Source organism: Theropithecus gelada, chromosome 4 (genome assembly GCF_003255815.1).
Source record: "Theropithecus gelada isolate Dixy chromosome 4, Tgel_1.0, whole genome shotgun sequence".
NCBI lineage: Eukaryota > Metazoa > Chordata > Mammalia > Primates > Cercopithecidae > Theropithecus > Theropithecus gelada.
In genome coordinates this window covers 143,557,029-143,584,462 of record NC_037671.1, presented here as the reverse complement: position 1 = coordinate 143,584,462, position 27,434 = coordinate 143,557,029, and the positions used below count along the sequence as shown (strand labels likewise).

At 35.7% G+C, this 27,434-nt stretch overlaps 1 protein-coding gene across 3 annotated transcripts in view; it reads left to right on the top strand.

Annotated features, from left to right (window-relative positions):
* Positions 1–26,978, top strand: part of FAM184A (family with sequence similarity 184 member A) — a 207,036-nt gene extending 180,058 nt beyond the window's left edge. Inside the window, exons 10-18 of one of the 3 annotated variants that reach the window (XM_025382573.1) lie at positions 6,083–6,295; positions 6,903–7,056; positions 11,883–12,010; positions 12,884–13,068; positions 13,518–13,664; positions 19,915–20,032; positions 22,069–22,173; positions 24,868–25,070; positions 26,629–26,978. In XM_025382573.1, the coding sequence (XP_025238358.1) occupies positions 6,083–6,295; positions 6,903–7,056; positions 11,883–12,010; positions 12,884–13,068; positions 13,518–13,664; positions 19,915–20,032; positions 22,069–22,173; positions 24,868–25,070; positions 26,629–26,710 (1,335 nt within the window). In that variant the 3' untranslated portion in view covers positions 26,711–26,978. The remainder of the gene's footprint in view (positions 1–6,082; positions 6,296–6,902; positions 7,057–11,882; positions 12,011–12,883; positions 13,069–13,517; positions 13,665–19,914; positions 20,033–22,068; positions 22,174–24,867; positions 25,071–26,628) is intronic. The other 2 variants (XM_025382574.1, XM_025382575.1) reach the window with 2 other exon arrangements.
* The last annotated feature ends 456 nt before the right edge of the window (positions 26,979–27,434 follow it).

The following is a 27,434-nucleotide window of genomic DNA, read 5'->3' as shown; positions in this document are numbered from 1 at the left end:
TCGCTCTGTCGCCCAAGCTGGAGTGCAGTGGCCAGATCGCGGCTCACTGCAAGCTCTGCCTCCCGGGTTTACGCCATTCTCCTGCCTAAGCCTCCCGAGTAGCTGGGACTACAGGCGCCCGCCACCTCGCCCGGCTACTTTTTTGTATTTTTTACTAGAGACGGGGTTTCACCGGGTTAGCCAGGATGGTCTTGATCTCCTGACCTCGTGATCCGCCCGTCTCGGCCTCCCAAAGTGCTGGGATTACAGGCTTGAGCCACCGCGCCCGGCTTTGTGGTGGTTTTTAATAATAAACTCAGTTTATACATCTTAGAAAATACAAAAAAAAAAAGAACAATTCAGAATTTTTTCAAAATGACCACAATTCTGGCTTACATTTACTTTTCTTAACTAGTTTCCTCAGTAATAGCACATTAGTGATTAAAGAAGAAAAATAAATCATATAATTAAAATATTTGAGCACCTTTAAATGTTTTACATGAGCATTTTCATTAAGTCATTGACATAGTAATAAGTTATTCCTACTGTCCTCTACTAAGCCTCGGTTAGCAGTTTTTTTCCTGAGAGCTGCTCAGACTGATAGGCTAGCAGTTTTTAATGTTTTATATATTTGGAAGGATTGGAGTTGATATTAATACCTTAGAATTAGATTATTTTCTTGTCCCAGTCCTAATTCATCTGAAAGTACCATGAGAGGGGCTTACCTTCCAGGGATTTCCATTTAATGCCTAAACAAACCCAGGTGTTCAGCCAACTGGGAAGAAAGGAAAGAGAGAGAACAGCTGTTGGAGAAGTGAGGGGCAGTGCCAGCCCTAGGAAGTCTATGTAGTTATTAAAAAGAATGGGTCATATCTAAATATCATGAGTACCTTATAAATGCCACTTTGAAGGGAAGGAAAAAAACTACAAAAACACAAACTCACTGTTCCCTGTACTGGAAAAATTATTAAACATCATTAAATCCCTCAGCATACTCATCTTGGAATAAGCTATATAAAGTTGAGTGTGTGAAAACCACCTCATCCACATCTGCAGGTCAGGACACTCTTGTGGTTTCACATTTGAAGTGGTGCTGGCCGGGAGCGGTGGCTCAAGCCTGTAATCCCAGCACTTTGGGAGGCCGAGGCGGGTGGATCACGAGGTCAGGAGATCGGACCATCCTGGCTAACATGGTGAAACCCCATCTCTACTAAAAATACAAAAAACTAGCCGGGCGTGGTGGCGGGCGCCTGTAGTCCCAGCTACTCGGAGTCTGAGGCAGGAGAATGGCGTGAACCCGGGAGACGGAGCTTGCAGTGAGACGAAATCGCGCCACTGCACTCCAGCCTGGGCGACACAGTGAGACTCTGTCTCAAAATAAATAAATAAATAAATAAAATAACCACATTTGAAGTGGTGTTTATTTCTCTATGTGATACATATAGGATGTCTGTCCACATCAGCTGCCCCAGGGGTCTGTTTCAGCTGCTATGGACATTAAGCACTGATCTTTTGAGATGTGTCCTGGAGCCTCCGTAACTTTTGTATATAAGGCATAGCCAACATTTTATCAGATATATTCTCTACATTTGGTAAAATCATCTAGCCATTGACACATGATCTAGGTAAGAAAGCAAAAGAAAACAAAACAGTGAATTATATCAAGAGAGACCTAAGCCATTACAGTCTGCAGTAATGCATACCAAAATATTAACACCAGTTACCCTTAGGGATTGGGATTTGGTGAGGAAAGGGAATGAAGGAGACTTTCCCTTTTATTTATATGTTCTTATATTTTTAAAATTTTCATAATGAACCACTTTTTACTTTGATAAATAGGAATAAACTGTATACTTTCTATATTCTTTCATTTTTGTAACAAGACTCTAATGGTTTTTGAAGAAAAAAAACACTGATTTGCATCAAAAACCAAAGGTTGTAGGTAATATGTACATAATTAATGGCATGTCTCATATTGACATTCTGTCATACCCCGTACCTCAGATTTGATGTTTCAGTTTTTGTTTTGAGACAGTTCTTCCACTAACACCATTATAGAGGTACAGAATCTTTGTGAAACTGGTCTGTAAAAAGTAGGCCGGGCACAGTGACTCATGCCTGTAATCCCAGCACTTTTAGAGGCTGAGGCAGGAGGATCGCTTGAGTCCAGGAGTTCAAGACTAGCCTGGGCAACAGAGTGATACCTCATCTCTACAAATAATTTAAAATTAGTTGGTGCATGTCTGCAGTCCCAGCTACTTAGGAGGCTGAGGTGGGAGAATCACTTGAGTCCAGGTGGTTGAGGCTGCAGTGAGCCATATATATATATATATATATATATATATATATATATATATACACACACACACACACACACACACACACACACACATTAAATGGAATTTTGTTCTTGTCACCCAGGTTGGAGTGTAGTGGTACGATTTCGGCTCACTGCAACCTCCGCCTACCGGTTTAAGTGATTCTCCTGCCTCAGCCTCCCAAGTAGCTGGGATTACAGGCGCCCGCCACCACTCCCGGCTAATTTTTTGTACTTTTAGTGGAGACAGGGTTTCATCATGTTGGCCAGGCCGATCTCAAACTCCTGACCTCAGGTGATCCACCTGTCTTGGCCTCCTAAAATGCAGGGATTATAGGCATGAGCAACAACTGTGCCAGGCCCATATATTTTTAATTTTTTCTTTTTGAAATTATTATAAAACTTTAATATTCCATTTTCAAAAAGACTGTAAAACTTTATTTTCAAAAAGGCAATCATTTTTTAAATGGTAGAGACAGAAGGTGGCAATTACTATCAGTGCAGTTTGACCTTTAAAATTGTCTCTAAAATATCTGGCACTTATCAACCAGTAGAATATATTATATATTTCGTATCTAAATTGCTGTGCTAAGAATTTAAAAACTAAAGATTAAATTATTTTCCAAAATAAAATTTGTTTTGGTTTATTTAAACAAAATAAGAAATAGAATTTTTTGAATTTTAACAAATGTATAGAAACTAATACCATGCACTACATAATTTGAATATAATATATAGTTTGAAGCAACTACTTGTTCTCATTCTTTATTCAACACATGCCTTTCTAGATAGTCTATAATTCTGTTATAAAAATACTTATCAAAATTGCCTAAATCTTTTAATGCAGAGGTTTTTTTTCTTTTCTTTTCAGTTAAAGTTTTACATTAGTATGTATTTATATTGATTATATTAAACTCAGCTGTTTATAGCTATAAAAATTAGTTCACTTTACATTGCTTTGCTCATTGCCTTTAAAGTGCCATATACTTTTCATGCTGAATAAAGGCTATTTATTGCAATTCTACTAATTTATTTTTAAAAGGAACAAAATAAATTTTGATGCTGCATTGCATGATTAAGGCTTTCTCCATATAATTCACATTACTGTCTTGAGCATGAATTCAGAGATTTTAGATGACCTTAATATTATTTTGATGTGCTTTCCAAGTTAAGAATACAAAATATCTGAGTGTATTTGAGCACTAAACTGCATGATAATGTCTTTCTGCACATAGTTTATATTATTTTCTTGAGTGTAGATACAAAGATTAATCACATATCCTAAGATGGAAAGTACTATTTTGGAGTTCTTTCAAGGTAAAGTATATTACAATGTAAAATACTTGTGTGTATTTTATTTTAGCTGGAGAAACTTAAAACTCTGTAGATTTTAAATATGTAACTTATATACTGTGGTACTTCCAATCATTCACTTTAAATATTGTATTTCTTCATAAGTGTCACCTGTTAATAGTCAAATGTGAGTCAAATTAACACAAGAGGTCTATCGATTCAGCAAACTTTTGAAGTAGGTATTGCAAAAAATAAGAAATACCAATGCGAGCTGATTGGTTTCCTACTAATTGAAGTACACACTAAATTTGAGGATAGGATCCAGGGCCACTGCTAGCCTATATGTCACTTTTGTGCAAAGCAGAAGAACGTGTCTATTCTTTTTGGATGGACACAGATCTGTACCAGGGCAGACAGCTTGGTGAGCAGAATGCTGGGTAGATTTTAATCCCCAAGAAGGGCAGTCCCATGGGTCCCCCTGCTTAGGCTGGGACTAGGGTTGAACTTCCAAAGAGAGTGTGTTGGTGCCTTCTCTATTTCAAGAACCAACTTGCTGGGAAGAGAATGGCTCTACCAGTTACAAATCAGTGTTCACAATGTCTGTTTTTGTTCTTGTTACCCTTTTATGGTTTATTTTTTCTTTCTAGGCTGTCTTCAATATTTATTTTGTCCTGATTTTCATTGCATAAAATAGTGAGAAGTCACATGGTATAATTTATCATATTCCATAAGTATGGCGTTAGCTGTGGCTGTGACATTCTTATGCACATATCACATTTTCACATTTGCAGGATTTATTTCAGTCTGTAAATCGTGGGTGCTGCTGCCATTTAGAGGTATAAGGAGTTGTGATATCTGGAATCAGAGGATTGCAGTTCCACCTTGGCTCCAAAACTTTAAAATAACCTCTGAAACCTTAGTTTTTTGTAGAAATTAATAAGCAGAATTCATAAAGTTTCAACAGGTAGAGTCACTTATTTGGAAATACATTAAAACAGATTAAACCTAGATTTTTTAATATGATTTCTCACCAGTGCTTGACTATTTCCATAAAGCCGTATGCTAACCTTTATAACTAACTCTGATTGATAACTTTGTCCAGAACCCTTCTGGAAGGCTAATCATCACCCTAAGCTCACTACAGTCTGTGACTCTTCCTGCTGCTTTTTAAAGGGATATGGTGGCTTGCTTCGGACCTTTCCTTTTTCCAATTAATGACTCTTTCCTCCGTTCTTCTTTTGCATGTCTGGTGATTCCCCACCCTTTCTCTTTCTTTCCCAGGTACCTTTCTTTGTGAGACGTGTGAGGCAACTTATGTCTGCCTTCCATCAATTAAAAGAGAGCCTTTTCCCATTTACAAAAACTCACTTTAAAGTTTCCTCTTTTCATTGGCTTTTTGGGCCACAGAAACTGTTTTACCAGTGTATAAAAGCATAGAGTGTTTTAAGTTGCTTATGGAACACGTTTTACAACTTTGTATCTGGTTCTCCTAAGTTCCTCTTAGATTTAGACTTCTTTTAGAACACAGTTATATAGTCTCAAGTTACAATATCCTGTGTATGAGAATAGAAATAGGTCAGTTAAATGGTTTTATCAAATGCATATATGAACATATATGATATATACATATACCTATGTTTTATGTTTTTATTCTTGCCAAAATAATTATAAGTATGTTAAGACATCTAGAAGTGATACGGACATATTGAGGCTGATGTCTGTTTTCTAAAGGAGTGACAAATCAGTTTTCCATAGTCAAAGAAAAGTACCTGACATTGTTATAATGGTTGAATAAAAGATTGTGGGACGTTTGAGACATTTTGAAAACTTAAAGGTTTTCAGGAACTTTGAGTTAAATAAAAAATAAAAATTTACATAATGATTCTAAATTATAAACTGATACATCTTTTAAAGAATAGGTTTTTAATTCTCAAATAATCTTAGCTAATATTTGTTGAATGCTTAGTACATGCCAGAGTCTGTTCAAAGTGAGCTATATGTAGTAACATAACCTGGTGAGGTGTTCATACTAACAAGTGACAGAGCTAGAATTTTAACTCAGAGCTCACAGTCCTATTTCACTTTACTGCTTTACAAATAAGTGGTTTAACTATTCATACTCTTCCTTGAAGTGACTATAACCTAACAAAAATGTTAATTGTCTTATGTTTTTATTTCATATTATGAATTTTTATTGCAACATAACATGGGTATTTATATCTACATGTGGGCTGCAGTGTTCTTTAGACAGTCTATAAACAATATAACTAAACTATTTTCAGAATAATTACAGAAAGTAAAATTTTAAATGGTGATAGTAAATCACCATTTTTTAAAAATTTTTGTGATACATTTTAGAACGTTTTAAATGGAAATATTAAGGCAGTTATTTTACTATCATTAATATCTTTGAAGTGCTTTTCCCCCTTTGATGGATAGTTTGTGAACTATGCCTTGTATTTATTCTTCATTGTGTACCATTCTGGGACATAGATTTCCTTGCTGAAACAGAATCTGGAGATACAGCTTTCCCAGTCTCAGACTTCTTTGCAACAACTGCAAGCCCAGTTTACGCAAGAACGACAGCGGCTTACGCAAGAGCTTGAAGAATTAGAGGAGCAACATCAGCAAAGACACAAATCATTAAAAGAAGCACATGTCCTTGCATTTCAAACTATGGAAGAGGAAAAGGAAAAGGAGCAGAGAGTAAGTTTTATGTGGCATACGTTCAAATGTAATCCAACAGCCTAATAATAATTAGTTACATTAAAAAAAAAATGATTTTCTATTTTTTGAGACAGGGTCTCACTGTTTCACCCAGGCTGAGGTGCAGCAGCACGATCATAGCTCACTGCAGTCTCAACTTCCTAGACTGGTGATTTTCCCACCTCAGCCTCCTGAATAGCTGGGACTATAGGCGCACACCTCCATGCCTGACTGATTTTTAATTTTTTTTTGTAGAAACAGGTCTCACTATGTTGCCCACGCTGGTCTTGAATTCTGGGGCTCAAGCAGTCCTCTCACCTTGTCCTCCCAAATTGCTGGGATTACAAGGGTGAGCCACTGTGCCCAGCCCATTCAATATATAGACAAAATACATTGAATCAAACTGGTTTCATGATGATTTATTTATTCTACTGAAATGACCCTAATTATTTTTTCTAATGTTGATTATCTTATGTCTAGTTTTCTTGAAAATGAACCTAAACATTTTGTATTTCTTAAATAACTGAGTTTTAGTAACTGTTTTCTATTTTGTTTGCGTTTTCCTTCCTATATTCTAGCATAATAATTTGAATTTGTCTTGTTCTAGGCTCTTGAAAATCATTTACAACAGAAGCATTCTGCAGAGCTTCAATCATTGAAAGATGCACACAGAGAGTCAATGGAGGGCTTCCGAATAGAAATGGAACAGGAACTTCAGACTCTTCGGTTTGAATTAGAAGATGAAGGAAAGGCTATGCTTGGTATTTTGAAAAGATTACAATCTTGTCATATTCATATGTACATTTTTAACATTTTTTAAATTCAACATAGAATCACCAAGTTTTATTTTAAAATTTTGAAACATCAAAACGAATATCTAAGTGTATTGCATATTTTATTTGAAGTTACCAGATGAATAGACAGGACACAAACAGTAAAGTGAATTCCCCTCAGCTGTCTCTGTACTCCAGCTATGCAAGCAACACCGCTGGTACTCTAATCTGTCCTTTTTGGACTAAGTGGACTCAGCACATTGAGGTGTTCCAGAAATCAATCACTGCCCAATAGAAAGGGCATGGAGCCACATGTCCTGAGACTGCATGGTCATATGGTTTTTTCCACTTCAAGATTTTGTTTTAATGGGAAAAGTGAGGATTAGGTCTGACTTTTCTGTTGAGATATATATTTCTTTGAGATTTCTACCTATGAGGTGTTCACATCATTACTTTTTATAAGGAGATAAGTTGAGTTTTGAAGAAAAACTGGGTATGTATTTAAAGATTTGTTTTGGGTTTTGTTTTTTAATGTCATTCAATAACTTTTTATTCTTACCATCTCATTTTTCTTCTGTTTGGCTTTATTCCAAATTCTCCTAATATTTTTAACATGTTGTCATACTTCAGTGGCACACTCTTTCCAAGTAGGAATTTGGAGCAAAGAAGACTGAAGTGTTATCAATATTTTGGGCCTCAAAGGGAAAGCCATCTGACCCTGTTTCTCATCTATAATGTTGCTTGGAGTCCCAGACGAAGTGGTTAAAGCTCTCCTCTTCCTCCTTTAAAATCCGCTATGACTGCTAGCATGAAAATCAGGTTAAATGTAGACATTTGTCAAAGATTTGTGAAAAACCTGTTCATGTGCTAGAGATTGCTGAGCCAGGAGAATTAAAAAATGAACTACTGCCCTGTCTTTGCACAGGAATTGCAGTCAAATGTGGAGGTAGCGTTTATAGAAATGTGGCCAAAAGGGAATACACATGTTCCACAGCTTTGTGAGGTCAGGCAAAAACAGTCCTAGTGTTGGAACTATTGTTGTTTAGTCCGTTGAAACATACTGCACTAAACATGATTTAAGTACATCTTTGTTAGCCAGGTGCGGTCGCTCACATCTGTAATCCCAGTACTTTGGGAGGCTGAGGCAAGTGGAAATCCTGAGGTCAGGATTTTGAGATCAGCCTGACCAACTTGGTGAAACTCCATCTCTACTAAAAATACAGAATTAGCCGGGCATGGTAGCTGTAATCCAAGCTACTTGGGAGGCTGAGGCAGGAGAATCACTTGAACCTGGGAGGCCGAGGTTGCAGTGAGCCAAGATCGCACCATTGCACTCCAGCCTGGGCAACAAGAGCAAAACTCCCAGCGGTTGCTGGGTCATATGGCAGCTGCATGTGTAATTTTGTAACAAACTGCAAAAGGTTTTCTAGCGTGACTATACCATTTTACGTCCCTACTATCATCATGTAAATTTTGCTCACATCCTCGCCAACATTTGATGTTGTCATTATATTTTATCCTTTCTGATAGGAATGTAGTGATAACTCATCATTAAAACTGGTTTTAATTTGCATTTCCCTAATGGCTCATGTTATTGAGCATTTTTCATGTGCTCATTTGCCATCTGTATATCTCTTTTCTGATTGGATTGTTTACATTTTACTGTTGCATTTTAAGAGTTGTTTATATATTGTAGATACTGGTCCTTGTTGGGATCCTTCAATTCTACATTTTGTCCATTATTTCATTGAAACTACTCTCCCTGAGATCACCACTGAGCTTTGAACTTCCAAATCCAAAGTATTCCCACTTACTAGCTTTCATCTTATTTGCCCTATCTTCAACATTTGAGCCCTTTGACCACAACCTTCTTGAGTATTTTTTCCTTGATTTTCATAATAATATACTATACTTACTATATTCCTACTTTTCTGACCTCTACTCCTTCATCTCATACACTGTCCTGTTTCCACACGCATCCATCAAATATTAGTATTTCCCAGGATTCAGCTTTATCTTGGTTTCTTTTCTGTTGCTATAGCAGAATACCACAGACTGGCTAATTTATAAAGGAAAGAGGTTTACTTGGCTTATGATTCGGGAGGCCAAGAAGTCTAAGATCAAGTAGCTGGCCACATCTGGTGAGGGCCTTGTGCTGCTTCGTAGCTTGGTGGAAAAGTGGAAGTGGGGAGAGGGCCTAAGCACTAGAAAAAAATGGGGTGGAGCTCTTATGCTTGCTAACCATTCCTGCAAGAAAGCCATTAATCCCTCCTAATGACCTAATAACCTCCTAAAGGCCCCACCTCCCAACAGTGCCACAATGACAATCAAATTTCAACATGTGTTTCAGAGGGGAGAAACCATATTAAACCACAGTAAGCCCCCAGTCTTCTGGTCTCTTTTTTAATCTTCAGCCTTTTCTTGGTTTATTGCATTCACATCCGTGGTTGTGACCACCATCTATGTACTGGTGATTCCACATATTCATTTCTAGACCACACCTCTCTTCTTGTACCTTAGGTTTCTATTTCTTACGCATTGTTAGACAGGTATTCTAACTTATACTCAACATTTAAAAATATGAACCCACTGTCTCCCATAGTCTAAAATGTGTTTATATTCCTGTACCTCCTATTCTAATTAATGGTATCACTGTTTACCCACTTGCCAAAACCAGGAAAATGGGAGTCACAATCGACTTTTTTTCTTTTCTTTTTTTTTTTTTTTTGAGACCGAGTCTCACTCTGCAGGAATATAGTGATGCCATCTCAGCTCACTGCAACCTCTGCCTCCCAGGTTCAAGCAGTTCTCCTGCCTCAGTCTCCCAGGTAGCTGGGGTTACAGGAGCCCGCCACCACACCTGGAAAATTTTTGTATTTTTAGTAGAGACGGGGTTTCACCAAGTTGATCAGGCTGGTATCAAACTCCTGACCTCAGGTGATCCACCCGCCACGGCCTCTCAAAGTGCTAGGATTACGTAAGCTACCACACCCGGCTGACTTTTTTTCTTTCACTGCCACATCCTATCTGTTACTCCCTCTCTTAAACATTTCTTCTATTTGTTTCCTCTTCTTTAGTCCTCTGCCATACTTTGGTTTTAGTTGTATCATTTCTCACCTGGATTATTGCCATAACCTTGCAGATCTCCTTTCACACAGTATATTCTCTAAACTCCAGTCAGGGTAAACTTTGTAATGCTCAAATCTCACCATGTGACAACCCACTTCAAATCCTTCAGTGATTCCTCATGTCCTACCTTGGTGCATGTCAAGGTTTCCCACTGAAAAAGGCCTTAACACCAGGGGAAACAACTTATGCTTTACATGGCGGTCTCAAGAGGAGCCTGAATTGGCTAGCTACAAGCACAGCTTGTCTTTGAAGTCTCATGTTTTCACTTTAAAATTTATAAATGTGTATTTTACTCACTGAAATCTGTTTATATAATATATAATTAATGGATTTTCCAAAAATCTTCAAGTAAAATTCATGTTTCAGAAGATGATCAGGTTCCTTCACGCATACCACCAAACATATCCAAGTTTGAGAACTATGAGCCTTAGGTTAAAATAAAACACATTTTGTACTAAAACTTTCTCCCACTAGGTTCCATTTTCTTTACAGTATGACCATGTGCACTGTGGCCTCCTGCCATACCCTCTTATAGTTTGCCAGACAGACCAGGTTCTTTCTGTTTTATATATGATATCCCATGATATCCCTTCTTCCTGAATACTTTTTCCTTCTCTATTTGGAGAACTCTTACTTGGTCTTCAGACAGTTACTGTGACAATTCCCTTCCCCAGTTTCCCTTTCCTAGAACATTTGAGTTCTTCCAGTACTGTGCTTTGTCATACCTAATAGTCATCTCTGATACCCTACTTAGTTTTCTGGCATAATGTCTTCCCCTCAACCCTATGCAGTTATAGAGATACTGTCATATTTCATTCCCCCTTAGAATAGTGCCTGGCGTTCAATAAATGTTTATGGACTGTATGAAATAATCCCAAACTCAAATGAAGGTGATGACCTTCAAATCACTAACAACACTGACCAGCCAGGCTCCTTTAGGGATATTTTTGAAGAATTCTTATTTGGGTGAGAAGTTGCCTCCTAAATATTTGTTATGGTACCATTAAACTCTAAAATTTTATTTATTTATTTATTTATTTATTTATTTTAATTTTTTTTTTTTTGAGATGGAATCTCACTCTGTCACCCAGGCTGGAGTGCAATGGCGTGATCTCGTCTCACTGCAACCTCCGCCTCCCAGGTTCACGCAATTCTTCTGTCTCATTCTCCTGAGTAGTTGAGATTACAGGCACCCACCACCACGCCCGGCTAATTTTTTGTATTTGTAGTAGAGATGGGGTTTCACCATGTTGGTCAGGCTGGTCGCGAACTCCTGACCTCAGGTGATCCACCCACCTCGGCCCCTCAAAGTGCTGGGATTATAGGCATGAGCCCCTGTGCCTGACCAAATTTTATTATTCAATAGTGAAAGAGATGAATTAAAAATACTTCATCTCTATTAGCACTTTACCTGCATACTGAAAGCATGTATAAAAATGCCTTGATCCACTTAAACATTTGAAATTTTTTATATCCTCATCAAAGCTAGATTAACTTTAAATTCATGATAGTATATTGTAGTCTATAATATTTAAATTTGTGAGTTTGTAATAATCTATTAATTTAATGGACGTACACAAGTGTTCTGATTTTTAAATAATTTTTTTTACTTCTATAATTTTTATCTAAAGTATTGATAATATTTTTTTAAAGGTACCAAACGTATTTTTGCCTTGCAATTCCAGCTTCCTTGCGCTCAGAACTCAACCATCAACATGCAGCTGCAATTGATTTGTTACGGCATAATCATCATCAAGAATTGGCAGCTGCTAAAATGGAATTAGAGAGAAGCATAGACATCAGCAGAAGACAGGTAAGTAAGAGTATTCTGTACTGTTTGAATAGATTGAATGTTCATAATTTTCTGAAAATTATTTTGTAGTAACTCTTATTTTCACTGGTTATCACATTCTATTTATATTGAAGAGCTTTATTTAATTTTTTTATTTATTTGAGACAGAGTCTCACTTTGTCACCGAGACTGGGGTGGCACGATCACAGAAGAGAGCTTAACTGTCAGATAACTGCTAGAGCAGCACTAAACTAAGTCTGCTTTGTAAGCCATGTGATGATCACTGGTTATCACATTCTATTTATATTGAAGAGCTTTATTTAATTTTTTTATTTATTTGAGACAGAGTCTCACTTTGTCACCGAGACTGGGGTGGCACGATCACAGAAGAGAGCTTAACTGTCAGATAACTGCTAGAGCAGCACTAAACTAAGTCTGCTTTGTAAGCCATGTGATGAGTGTTCTTTTGGGAGGGCCTCCTCAGATGCACTTTCTCTCTAGATTCTAGGCAGTGGTGCCACAATTATTCTTCAAAATCATGTAAAACTTACTGAGAATGTAAGAGCCCTGTGTTCTAATCTCAACTCAGCCACTGGTTATAAATCATCTTTGAGCATTGGTTTCCTCATCTGTAAAATGAGAGAGACCTTTGGGTTTGACCTTTTGGGTTCCTTGTAACCTGACATTATTGAAGCTATATCCACATACACACGTATATGTGTGGAAAGAGAAGAGGCCTTGAGGTTTTCTCACTTCAGCAGTTTGCTTTTGAAGAAGCAGTGTCAGAATGATTACATTTGACATTCCAGTGTGTCATTTTCTTTCCCGCAGATAAACACAGAAATCATATATGTAGAAAACTTCTAAAAATTACTTTTTTTTTTTTTTTTACAGAGTAAGGAGCACATGTGTAGAATTACAGATCTACAAGAGGAATTAAGACACAGAGAGCATCACATCTCTGAATTGGATAAGGAGGTTCAGCACCTTCATGAGAATATAAGTGCCCTAACCAAAGAACTGGAATTTAAGGGGAAAGAAATTCTCAGAATACGAAGTGAATCTAACCAACAGATAAGGTATGCCATTAAGTACAACGGAAGGAATATGCAGTGTCATCTGAAAAACTGTTGTGCTGATATTTAGTAATCTATGCCTATTTTTGTGACTAGACTACCTCTCTAGTAAAATATTGAAGACTACTTTTTACTTTATTTGATGACTATATTATAATCTAGAACACAGATGAAATGTTTGTATCTTGAATGATGTACATGTATTCATTCACTTTGGAAATTGTATATAATTAACTGAAATCTTTTAAAAATGTTATTTGAAAAAGCATTAAAGGAGACAACTTTAACAAAGCCAGAAGCTTATAGCAGAAAGTAAGTAGCTTAATTTAGGCTGTTTACATTAATTTTCTATATATTATACCAAAAACCATTTCAAATCTGGTAGAATAATAGAAAGTTTTGAAAGCTTGACTTCAGAATAACATTTTCTTAACTAAAAATAAATCAAACAGGTTGCATGAACAAGATTTAAACAAGAGGCTTGAAAAAGAGTTGGATGTCATGACAGCAGACCACCTCAGAGAGAAAAATATCATGCGGGCAGATTTTAATAAGACTAACGAGCTACTCAAGGAAATAAATGCAGCTTTACAAGTGTCGTAAGTTATATTATATAAGAAAATTCATATGTGGATACTAAATTTAGGAGCGCTGTGTTTAACCTCAGATTAGCTGTTATTTTGACTCTAATAGAAAGGATACTTCAAAAAGAAAATTTTAGTGCTGTGTTACAGATGGTAATTGCAGTGCTATATGTTCTTTAATTAGGATGAGGCAGTTGACTGATGATGGTCACTCTGATTTTGGTGTTTGCTGTTATTAGAGGTGATTTTTAAATCCTTTTGGGCCAAGTATGAGCTCTGGTATCTGCCTTGTATAACAGCTCATAACCTCATGCTTTTGCAGAAATGGTTTACAATAGACTCAGTTCCTTGGCTATCCTTTTTCCTGGCCTCAGTGATATTCCTCAGACAGAGACTGAAATCTTGGCGTCCCCCACTTCATGCTCTGAAAAGCATGGTCACAGAAAGAATAACATCAGTCTATCTGTGTGTCCTGTCTCCTTAGGAATGTTAAAAGAGTAAAGGTTGTGTCCTTGTTTTTCCTTTATTCTGTTGCATATGGTTTTGCACATTATGAATCTTCAGTAGACAGCAAAAAACTTAGTTTTTGATTTTATGATCATTTTTAATAATCAAAAAATTAGTATTTACTTTTAAGTAAACTACCTGCTTTGCTAGACCCTCCTTTCATTTTAATGCTTCTACTTGGGTCCATGCTAACCAGCCATGTTTCTTTTTTCACCAGAAACCTACTGCCAGCAGGTAATTACCCCCTAGCTTTAGGTGTTTACTCCTTTAGTTAAAAACAAACACATATCAAATTGATATTTGACCAGCACTATTCAATAGATTGTCTGTGATAAGGAAACTGTTTTGTATCTGCTTTGTCCAGGTTAGTAGCTTCTAGCTAAAAATAGCTATTGAACACTTGAATTGTGGTTAGCATAACTGAGGAACTGAATTTTTAAATTTCATTTAATTTTAATTAATTTAAATGTAAGTAGCCATATGCAGACTAATGGCTACAATGTTGTAAAGCATAGTTTTAGACAATTGGTTGTTTCTGTTCCATATCCTTAAATGCAGCCTGCTTGGATCTGCTGAATGGTTTGGGTTTAGACAGGTAATGAGCAGGGAGAGTTGGTTCCAACTTATGGAGCTGTGGGAAACAATATATGAACTGTTCCCAAGGACTGGGGAATTCTGTTGAAGTTTGTTCTCAGCTGCACCCTGGCTTTAAAACTTTGAAATCAGAAGAGTCCTGTAGATTCCTGGAAGGCGGTGGTAGTAGGGGCTGAAAGGACATGGTGCAGCCTGCCGCTGAGGAAGCTTGGGGGCAGATACACCTTCTTGCTTCTGCTCCTGCCCCAAATCCTGTTGAACTCCCTTCCTGGAGAGGGAAGGGTGGGGCAACACATGTAAAGGATGGGAAATACCCCAAGTCTGTAAGTATTGTAGAAATGGTGATGAGTTCTATATTGCTTATGGAATAACGATTATTAGAAATCCTGTTCTCTGGTGCTGAAAGTTAAAGTCTTAGATTTTCAGAGAGTTCTGTAAAAATTTTATTTTTCAGTGATATAGTAGTAAAAACTTTATATCTAATAAAAAATGTCCTGATTCTGGTTTCTTTTAGAAACAAATGAGAGAATGGGCTGTTTGATTTTTTTTATCTGAATGATTTACTCTGTAAGTAAAGAAAGTTTAAGCTAAATGAAAACATTCTTTACAACTTGAGGTCATGGCCGATCTTTTAATATGCAAAAAGATGGTTCTGAGATTATTATTGATTGTTTAGGTTTATTTCACAGAAGATGATTTCTTCTTGAGAGAAATGTTGAGTTTCTGTACTTAGATTTAAATAGGTCAGTAATCCCCAATTGAAAAGAAGCACTCCGTCATACCTGAATTACTAATTTTCTTTAAGTTTTGAGTCCTTTCATCTATAATACTCAATTAACTTTGGTTGTTGTTGTCCCTTGATTATTAATTTACCATTCAGATTATTTTTGTAAGCTTTGTGAGGTATAGAAGTAGTCTTGTCACAAATCAGAGTCTGTGCATAATTTATGGGAAAAGAAAGGTTCAGCGTTAAAGTGCTTCAACTGGTGTATTTCCTTTATTTAAGAGTTTAGAAAATGATGATATAATAGAGTTTTTTCATCTTTATAAAATTAAAGTCCTAGGATATATGTGTGCATAATATACTATTGTTTGGTTATGAAATGATAGTATACTATTTTTGGTTCTAAAATTCACTGATTTTATTTTTTTATCCTCTTTTTTTTCTTAACCAGACTATAACTTGGAAACTTTGTATACAGCTTTTTAGGCATTTGTAATTTAGTCCTGTGTTGTTCATGAATCACAGACATTGACCTGTATATTGTCAGAGTCAAAGAAAGCAGGGCACGCATGCCTGGTGAGAATCCATCAGTGGCCCTAATTAGTAATTTTATATGTTCTACTTCTCCTTTCTCCTTTTTTTCCCCTTTCTCTTCTCTCTTCTATTACTTTTAATGGAAATCCATAAAATTTGAGTAAAAGGCTACACTTGTGTGGTACTCTCAAGGCGGCATTTCCCAGGCTTTCATCATTCATATACATCCCTGGGAACTGGGTCATTTCTGGCTACATATATTATTTTCTTAATATTTTTAATTGACTTATTTTAACTTAAATATTTAACAGGAAAACTTGGTATCACTACAGTAGAACATTTATCACTACTGAAAATGTTATCCTGTATTCTAAATAGAAGCTAAGCTATAATTATATAAATGTAAATTTTGTGCGAATAAAACAATGTTATTAGATTCTAGCTAGCATTTACGCTGAAGGCCTGCCTGAGTGTTGTGAAATAGAGTAATGAACATAAGTTATGAAGGCCATTTAAGATGCATAGACCCGGCTGGGCACAGTGGCTCATACCTGTAATCCCAGCACTTTTGGGGGGCTGAGGCGGGCGGATCATCTGAGATCAGGAGTTCGAGACCAGCCTGGACAGCATGATAAAACCTCTTCTCTACTAAAAATATGAAAATTAGCCGGGTGTGGTGGCAGACACTTGTAATCCCAGCTACTCGGGAGACTGAGGCAGGAGAATCGCTTGGACCCGGGAGGTGGAGGTTGCAGTGAACTGAGATTGTGCCATTGCACTCCAGCCTGGGCGGCAGAGCAAAACTCCATCTCAGAAAAAAAAAAAACAAGGTATATGTGTGTGTATATATATGTGTGTATATATATGTATATGTATACACCCAAACAATTTTTTTTCTTGTGATTAGGAAGATTAAAGAAGAACAAACTTAAAAACAACTGTGTATCCAGGAACAAAACCAAATACCGCATGTTCTCACTCATAAGTGGGAGTTGAACAATGAGAACCTATGGCACAGGGAGGGGAACATCACACATCGGGGCCTGTCGGGGGAGGGGGGGCAGGGGGAGGGATAGCATTAGGTGAGATACCTAATGTAGATGATGGGTGCAGCAAACCACCATGGCACATGTATACCTATGTAACAAACCTGTGTGTTCTGCACATGTATCCCAGAACTTAAAGTATAATTAAAAAAAAAAAAGAAAACCAACTATGTTACCAGTTGTTCACCCCTGGACTAAATTTTAGAAGCAGTGCTGGTTACGAGGGTTGCTTGTGGCAACTGAAGAAAAGAAAAATATTGACTAGTCTTGGTTTGAAATGGATATTGGAATAGTACCAAGTTTTCTTTCTATAAGAATTTTGAAAGACTAGTAATTATTGAAATATATTTGCAAGTTAAATCTATATCATATTACTTGTTCTCTCCTTTAATGCTTTCCTGTTTGTGTTTACATGGGTTATGTTTTTTCTATGTGTAATCAATTATATTTTCCCATTTAATATCCAGATATTTTTCTTATTAAACATTTTTGGTGATGTAAAAATGTTGTATTAGTCCGTTCTCACGCTGCTAATAAAGGCATGCCCGAGACTAGGTAATTTATAAAGGAAAGAGGTTTAATTGACTCACAGTTCAGCATGGCTGGAGAGGCCTCAGGAAACTTACAGTCATGGTGGAGGGGGAAGTAAACACATCCTTCTTCACATGGTGACAGGAAGGAGAAGGGCCAAGCAAAGGGGGAAAAGATTTTCCCTTATAAAACCATCAGATCTTTTGAGAACTCACTATCATGAGAACAGCAGGGGATAACTGCCCCCATGATTCAATTACCTCCCACCAGGTTTTTCCCATGACACATGGGGATTGTGAGGACAAAATTCAAGATGAGATTTGCGTGAGATACAGCTAAACTGTATCAGATATTTTATAGAGAAGATTAACTGATAGTAATTCTGTAGGCAAAGGATGTTTAAGCTAAGAAAAAAACACTGCAATTTGGATTCAGGGGTAGACTTTTATTATGCAAAAAAAGTGGTTCAGAGATTTTAACTGATCGCTTTAGATTCACTTTACCTTAACTTTTCAATTAACAAAAAGATAGAAATAATAGTTTTAAATAAGGCTTTAAATTTAGTTGCTTACCATTTATACCAAGTATTCTTGCTCAGCTGCGGGAAGCAGTTCATAAATCTTGTACTTTGCTTTTAATGATAAAAGAAAGTGCTCCAGTGACATCTTGTGGTTTCTCCAACATAAAACCCAAATTGCTATTTCTTTTACTAGATTAGTATTTCTTGACTTTCTTAAAATCTTTGGCCATAAAATACGTAAGAATTAACTCTGCCATATTGGGGAAAAATGCAAGGTCACTTTATGTGAGTTAACAAATCACATTATTTTTCACTTGGTCTTTATTGTCACAAAAGAACAAAAGTAAAGATAGTGGAACTTAACACGTTGTACAGCAAAGTTGTGCAACCCATGGCCCGCAGGCCATATGCGGCCCAGGACAACTTTGAATGCGGCCCAACACAAATTCGTAAACTTTCTTAAAACATGGTAAGATTTTTTTTTTTTTAAGCTCATCAGCTATCGTTAGTGTATTTTATGTGTGCCCGAAGACAATTCTTTAAATGTGGCCCAGGGAAACCAAAAGATTGGATGCCCCTGTTGTACAACTTACCTCACACTGATCTGACAAACTCCCAGCTGATCCTGAGACAGTCACTTCCTCATTTCCTCATCACCTTCATACCTCCCAACACCCTAATTGAGAACTTTAGCCAGGGGACTGGATAGAGAGCCTAATACATTATCTCCAAATCTTTAGCTTGGGCTGAACTTGTGGAGGGATTTTACGGTACTCAAATACGCTGAGATTCAGGTACCTCTCTAGGGTTTTGGGTGGGAATAGGAGTATATAACTGACTTCTGGAAGACAGATCATCTACAAGTTACTCAGTATTCATGAGTGAATAATTTTTTCTAAGAATCTTTATTAACCGTAATTCTATTGAATAATGTTATTGAAATTCTGTTTAAGTTCTATCCTTTATATCCTGAAAACAATAAGATTTTTTAAATTGTTCTAATTATTTGCATTTTCTGAAATTGAAAGTGCTTTTTCTGAAACTAAGCCAGCAGTTTCCATTTGTATTCTCTTCAGTCTGCCCCATCCTATATTCTTAGACTCAGCAGGATATGTCACCTGCTTATAAAAAGTGGCCTCTATTTTAGGCCTCTATTTTAGTGATCAGGGCATTCAGGCATATTACCACCTCTTATCATTCAGTCAGAATAGGCTTAGAAGGGCACATAATTTTTCTCTTACCTGATGAACCTTTTTTTCAGTTTGTATGTACTGGCTGATAATATAGAATTTTAAATCTTATTTTCTATAAACCAGGAAAAACTGCTGTCATACATGTGTGTCCTTTTTCTTTCATCTGTATTTGTTTCTTGTCCTTTTTATATGTTACCAAGTCTTGTGTTATCACACAGTATTATATTGTGATAAGCAGTTGTAATAGTAAGCCTGCCTTTCTAGTATCAAACCTGTATTTGTCAGGTTAGTATCATTCAACATATAATTTCTTCTGCAGAGTTTATCTCCAAATACTCCTCACCTCTTCTCCAAATACTCTGGAATGACCTAAAATGAGTGACTTCTCCAGAAAATAACCTGCAAAGCCTTTCATAGTACCATCCACCCTTTAAAGCCTTTAATGTAACTACTGCTCCTGAAGCAGTCATGTCATTATGCTTAAAAGTTTTAAGGAAAAAAGAAGTTTTGTTTCAGATTTTTGTGTGTGTTCAACTAGACTAATTTTTTTAATGTGGGTATTACAGAAGAATGTATCTGAGTGATATCAATGAGCTAAAGTCTTTCTTGTTTTCAGATTAGAAGAAATGGAAGAAAAATATCTAATGAGAGAATCAAAACCAGAAGATATACAGATGATTACAGAATTAAAAGCTATGCTTACTGAAAGAGACCAGATCATAAAGAAACTAATTGTAAGATGTTTTGGTTTTAGTCTAACCATGTTAGTAATCAATAGATATTGATTGGGAAAATATGGGACAGTCTTTTTAAGTAATGCTAACTGAAAATAGAAAACACAGAACGTGTGCATTGTGATTGAAAGTTTATTGAAATGTTTATGAATAAATATAAAGTAATTTTTAAAATTTAAATTTGGCATTAGGGGAAGGGAATTGTATATCTTTCATATTTTTAAAAAGAAAGTCTTTTTGATACCTATTGAATGTTTAATAATATGTCACTGCCAGTATACAATTAATATACCATTGAAGTGTGTGTATGTATGTGTGTCACACATGTAGAATTAGGATTGGCTAGCAAAGAAAAGCCAGCACATTCATGCATTAGCCTGTATTGTACACTAACAAGTTGAGCATATTGATTTCCTAAAATGTGTCCTAGCAAACACTAATCCAGAATTTTTACTCTATAGAAAAAGTGTTCCATAGTCTAGCCTCAGAAAAGTTGCATGCTTTCTCCTGGAAGTTCAGTAATGCTGAGGTTCTCTCTTGGAAAGTCAGTAACACTGGGTTCTTAATGACTCTGAAGTTTATCAGCTAAAAAAATACAGATTTAACAATGAATATACTCTTTAACGGTTCATATCTTCAGCAGACGACTTTGGACCGTAGCATGCAAAAAGAGCATAAGAGCAACATGTATTTCTGAAGTCCTTTTTCCTCAATGCATCTCTGTTTGCATTTAAGAGAGGCAGCCTGTTGTCTGAGACTAGAGGTTCCTGCTGAAAGCAATAGGTAGTACATTGGGGATCACAGGTAGAATCCAGGAGCAGGCTTTGGAGAGATGAGCGTGTGCTGCTTCAATCCACCAACCACCCAATTTTCTACATATTGTGAACATGAGCACAGGCCTTATAGATTGCTCCATCTGATAGCAGCAGACTCATGGCACATTATATTTCACACATGAAATCAGCAAGCATAGTAAATGTATTGAAACTGTGTTCCATATAAATAGCTATTAATTCCCAGTTCTTACTGAGGAGATGTTATCATTGTATTTTATCCTCACAGCAAATACAGTAAAGCAACTTTCCAAAGCAACACAGCTCACCAGGGAAGAGCCAGGATTGTAGCCAAGCGTTGTTCCATACTCCTTCCACAACAGCCTGATTCCATGGACTGTGAGGCACATAGGTCGAGACAGTGGCGACTAAGAGAGGCATAAAGAATTCTACTAGATTTCACTAGAATCTAGTTTTGCTAGAGCACAGCCCTGCATTCTCCCACACACTGTTGTGTTTACTTATGGCCTTCCCACATTCTGCTTACTTAATTAGCATATCGTGTTGGTGAAGCCAAAGGTAAAGGTTTTATCTCTATATGGGCCTTCACTTTTTCCCTGTTCTTTGATTACCATTGCTATCATAGATTAATATCTCAGATTAGATACAATCGAATCTATTTATAGTACTGAAGAATAATGAGGCCAGATATGATGGCTCATGCTTATAATCCCAGCACTTTGGGAGGCTGAAGCCGGAGGATTGCTTAAGGCTAGGAGTTTGAGTCTAACCTGGGTGACGTACTGAGACCCTACCTCTACACACACCAAAAAAAAAAAAAAAAAAAATTGCTGGGTATGGTGAAAAACGCCTATAAAAAGAAATAGAAATAAAGATTAATGATATACTGTCATCCTTATCTGTGGAAATAATTCAGTCATGCCCAGAGCCCCATTAATGTGAGTTAAATCTGCCCAAACTGCATAGCCCTGTGAAACAGAGTTGGGACCAAATAAAACATTTAGGTCCACTCTTGAAGGAAAAGGGTCAAGTGCTTGGGTATAGGGTTTAAAAGGTGTTGAAAACTTATCCCCCAACATTCCTTAAGACAGCAGCAATCAGGTCTAGAACTCTTTAAACAAAGTACATAAATCTTCATTCAGGTTTTATATTAAATTTTAAATGAAATGGCATTTATACATTTATGTTTTTAAAATATTCCATAGAAAATATTTAAAAGATGTTTATAATTCTTTTGCATAGGAGGATAATAAGTTTTATCAGCTGGAATTAGTCAATCGAGAAACTAACTTCAACAAAGTGTTTAACTCAAGTCCTACTGTTGGTGTTATTAATCCATTGGCTAAGGTATGTGCCGTAAACACTGTAGAATAGGAATGTGGTTTAAAAGTTGGTTAAAAATTTGGTGAAAATATTTGGAGCAGCATAGTTAGATAAAGCTCCCAAAAAATGTTTTCTTCTATTTAATAATCTAGCCCTAAAACTTATGAATTATTTGTATGTTCATTTTCAGAATGAAACTCTGAATAATACTCATATTCCTTTAAATATATTTTACCAATATTATAAAACTTGGTTCTACCTTTTTTTCATATTTCTAAAGAAAACTAACCTTCTGACTCTTCTTAAGAGTATTTCTTCTCATTTTCTTATTGCTCACAATCTTCTGCTTGTGGTCCAGAAAGAGACTCCAGCCCTGGATACCCAACAGCTGTTGCTGGTTTAAGGCCTAACATCTTAATGGACCTTGGGTTGGATATGTATTTTGTTGCCTAACAATCATCAGAGAACGGCTTTACTTCTCTCAGCCTTCTGACTGTTCTTTTTGTTTTGTTTTGTTTTTTTGTTTTTGTTTTGGAGATGGTGTCTCACTATGTTGCTCAGGCTAGTCTCAAACTCTTGGGCTCAAGCGATCTTCCTGCTTCCAGCTCCCGAGTGGATGGGATTACAGGTGTATGCCACTTTGCCCGGCTTTCTGACTGTTCTTAACAATTAAAATTGAATGTGACTTATTTTGATACTTGTTACTCTCTTGGGACAAATAGAAGAGCCTTGAAATAGACATGACCAAGTCTTACAAATCTTTGTACCCTAGCTTCCCATGGCTCCAATCATGTTTTGGGTATAGTCGGTATTCAGTAAATATTTGTTCAGTTGCAAAATTTCATCACATTCCCTATAAGCCACCACAAATTATTCTATGAATAAAGCAAGTAATAAAGAATAAATGATTATATATATACATATATATATTGGCTTCATAGGAATTATGAATCTTATGGCAGAAATCAATAGCAGAATAAACAAAAGTGATAGTTCCAAAGCTGTTTTTCAAATTCAGATTTTATTAAGTTTCACGTCATGCCTAATTTTTATTAGGCCTTTACCCAGAAATTTTCCTTTCCTTTCACAGCTCATAAAACTTCTCTGTTAAGAACACGGAATCTATCCTTCCTTTACAAGTTAAAGTGTTCCAAACTTTAAACTTGAATGTTTTCTAAAATAGAATGACTGGAGAGGCATGTAGCTGTATCTCAGAGTCTGAAATACTGCCTGGCAGATAGAAAGCTCTGAGTGAATAATTGGTGAATGAATAATTATAATTAGTTTTAGTTTTTAAATTCATAATTTAGGGTTAAATAATATTTTAATTATAAAGAAAGATTATGAGGTTTGTGGAAAAAGATATACTAAAAATACTCCTTTTATTTATTTTATTGGAATTAAATTTTTTAGCTGCAAAACGATTACTGTAGAACTTTACCAGTGTTCTTTTGATTTCTTAAAATAGAAACCTTAAGTAGGTTTAATTATGCCCTCTGGTGACTAGAATAAGAAAATGCAAAAGATACATCTTTGTAAGAACTTTCAAACTACTTTTGACTCCTAATAGTGACTTCAGTTTTCACAAATAGTTCTGAAGAAGCTATTATTATTATTTTCTTTTTCTGGTTATGCTAAAATAAGATTTTTGTCAGAGACTCTACAAGTCACAGAATATGACAGAAGAAAATGTTTAGACAATAAGATAAATATAAATAAAAGTTCCGTCTTGTATATTAATTGCATTTTTCCCAAACTCGAGTTGTTTTCCAAAAAAGCTTACAAATTTAATTAGTATACATCTAATTAGTAAAAGATGAGAATATTCTAAATATCTAACAACACGTTAATTTTTACTTCTCATAGCAAGATGATGATCATTGATTCTAGAGATGTGAATAAAATACTTTGAGACTAAAGTTCGTGAATTGCAAGCTGATAGATTTTGATAATCTACAGTGGAATTTGTCTTTTTATCTGTTAATTTTAAAGTCACATTTAAAAATCAGCTGATTACTATTGTTTTGTAACCTTTAAATTTTAAAAAATATGAGCCAATTAATGATACTGCCAATTAATATGGAAATTAGACTTAATTATGAAAATAAAACTTTCCCTCTTCAGAAAGATAGATGTCACAGTGAATTTAAAACTAGATTATTTCTCTAAGTCAGCTTTAGGTCTTTAGTAGAAATGTGCAATTTGTTTCAAACTACATTGCCAAGCATTTTCTCATTCCTTTTTTTTTCCAGGCAAGAACTGCCTCCCTTTGACAGATGGCTAAATTTCATGGACCTCTCTTAAAATTATGCTTAACTTTTACCCCTTCTCCTAATTTTAGCCTAAATCCATTTAACCTTCTATCTGCAAGACTTGCTTTCTCCCCCAACCCTTTTCCCCTTTTCTTCCCAAAAGGGTATTCTTTACCCCTTGGCACTCTTTTTACCTTCTCTCCCATTCCTCGTGAATGACTCCTGAATGTTTCTTCCCCAGTCTTTCTGTCCTGGTAGCATGTCTGTCTCTGAGGATTCCATGTAGATAAAAAATTACCTCCAAGGATTCCCAGACCACAGTTTGGGTAACACTGGTTAATTAACATCTTAATTTAACATAAAGTTTCCAAAATTTTCCTATGCCAAATTTCTATCTTCTACCATTCCTATTTTCTCATTTGTCCTCATGCAGGGACTATCCTCACATGTATTATTTTTAATGCAGCAAAAGAAGAAGAATGATAAATCACCAACAAACAGGTTTGTGAGTGTTCCCAATCTAAGTGCTCTGGAATCTGGTGGAGTGGGCAATGGACATCCTAACCGCCTGGATCCCATTCCTAATTCTCCAGTCCACGATATTGAGTTCAGCAGCAGCAAACCACTTCCACAGCCAGTGCCACCTAAAGGGCCCAAGACATTTTTGAGGTGAGACCCGTCTCACCAATGTTTTTTTCTTTTCTTTTTTAACTTGAGAAATTTACCTTCTTACATTGCAGAAATCACTACTTTAAGAACAACCTACGAAAACTTACTATGAAATATTTTCTTCAAAGTATATTTATCACCTCTCTAGAGAACTTCCTTTTGACTGTGTTAAAATTTTTTTTCTAATTTCCGGTCATCAGTCAATTTTCTAAGTACTTGAAGAGGTGTTAATGTGATTTATATGGTTAGAATTTTAATATTATGCACGATTACTTTTAGTGTTGTCACCAATTTTTAAATTAACAATTCGTCCTTATTGTAGAACTTTAAAATAATTTTTTGTTTACTAAGTGCTTTTTATTTTTTATATATGTTTATTTTTTCTCTTGTTTGCCAGGATTATTTATAAATACATATATATGCTTATTGTCAAAATAAAAACATACACAAACTCTGGGAACTTAAATATACTTATACAAAAACTAAATTTAGAAAAAATAAATAATTTTTAAAATTTCCATTCCATTTTAAGTTACCTTGCAGTTGTTGATTAAATGTATTAGCAAATTTTGAATGAAATGCAAATTTCATTAGAAATTTAGCCATTAGATAAAGTCAGAAAGTACTGTTGTTTTATGCTCATCTTACTATTACTGATTTTTTGCTGCTTTACTTTTTTTTCTTATTCTTACTAAATCTTAGCAGTGTCACTAGTAATAGTCTTACAAGTAGGCAGGTTTTTTTAGGCTAAGTGATTAATGACATAGTTAATGATTAACAAAAAAAAAAAAGCAAGAATGAAAATTAGTCAAATACACCTCTGAATTTGTCTCCTGCTAAATATTTTGTGTTGCTTATTTTCCCTTGTGCATGGGTATGTTCAGGTATCAATAAGATGCATGTGCATGAGCTCAAGGAACATGACTACTGGAGTTTCCATTACACATTGTTGCGTGCCTTGTAATTTTCCCCAAAGACGGTAGGGATTCTTTTGTTTTCTTAAGTAGCCCAAAGAATCTTTAGTTAGAATTAAGATAAGTACAAACGATATAACATCAATGATGGGGGGAAATTATATTTTTAATGTACTCCTAGAGTATTTGCATAGGGAATTATGAAATGAAAATTTAATAGAAAATGCACATAGTAAAAAAAATACTAGTTACTTTAGTTATATTTAAGGACACATCTGTAAAATCAACTAAAAGAGAAAAGGTGCTGAAAGAGAGGATCATTATTTTATTCTCTCTTATTTCCCACAATTCTTACTGAATTGTTTATTCAAAGAAGGTGACATTTTTGCAGTTGTTTTTTGTTTTTTTGATTATTGTGATGTGGCTCCTCCTGAACTGACTTCATTTGAGCTGCTGATGCACTCTTATGCTCTCATGGAGTGGAGAACCGATTCTAGTGTAGAGGGAGTAGCAAATCTTTAAAACACGACTTACAACATGGGGAACCCGTTGTGGTAATCTATGCTGATGTTTTATGTGCTTTTGCCTTCATTTTGCAAAATGACTTAATGCTGGGTTACATGTCTCTCTTTTTATGAATTCAGTCCTGCTCAGAGTGAAGCTTCTCCAGTGGCTTCTCCAGATCCCCAGCGCCAGGAGTGGTTTGCCCGGTACTTCACATTCTGAAAGAATTGTGTTGACACAGCTCTGTATGGACTGTTACTGAGAGCATGACTTTATACAGATTGATATGTAAATAGGCTTTCCTATGTCAAACACTGTGAATGAGAAAGTCTTTGTCTCTCCAATTTGAAAATGCACTGTATTTCCTGTGATATTTATTGGAATCATTCTATAAGGTACTATATGATGTGTGTAATTATAACTGTTATTTTTATTTGAGATGGAAGAGTCTTTAACCTTTGTAATTACTGCATAATAAATTTTGTTAGAACAAAAAATAATGCTTTTTATTTTTTTCTAAGTTTGCTTTAATTTTTAAATATTTTTTAATTCCAGGTAAGACTTGTCAACAAATTTTACTGCATTATAATCATGTCATATCAAATTATTTGACTTCAGTAATAATAACAAAATCAGGATAGGGAAATAGAAACCCTTGTTCCATTACAATGTGTAATTTTAACTAAATTGTTATCTAAATTTACAAAGCTAGAATGAAAGTGCTCGTGTAAATTGTGGACTTTCAAGTATATGAAATACTGTTGACTTTTAGGTGTTCGTTGTGTCTTTTTTTTCAGTTTTGATAGTTGAGATCTAGAACTGCAGTACAGTTAGTATCTATAATTAATACTATGTTTTATGGCCAAAAGTCACTGGGTAAGGAATAAATAGTCAATTTGATTTTAATTTGTCTTAAAAGCCAGTTTGATAGTTTTCTAAATTGGCA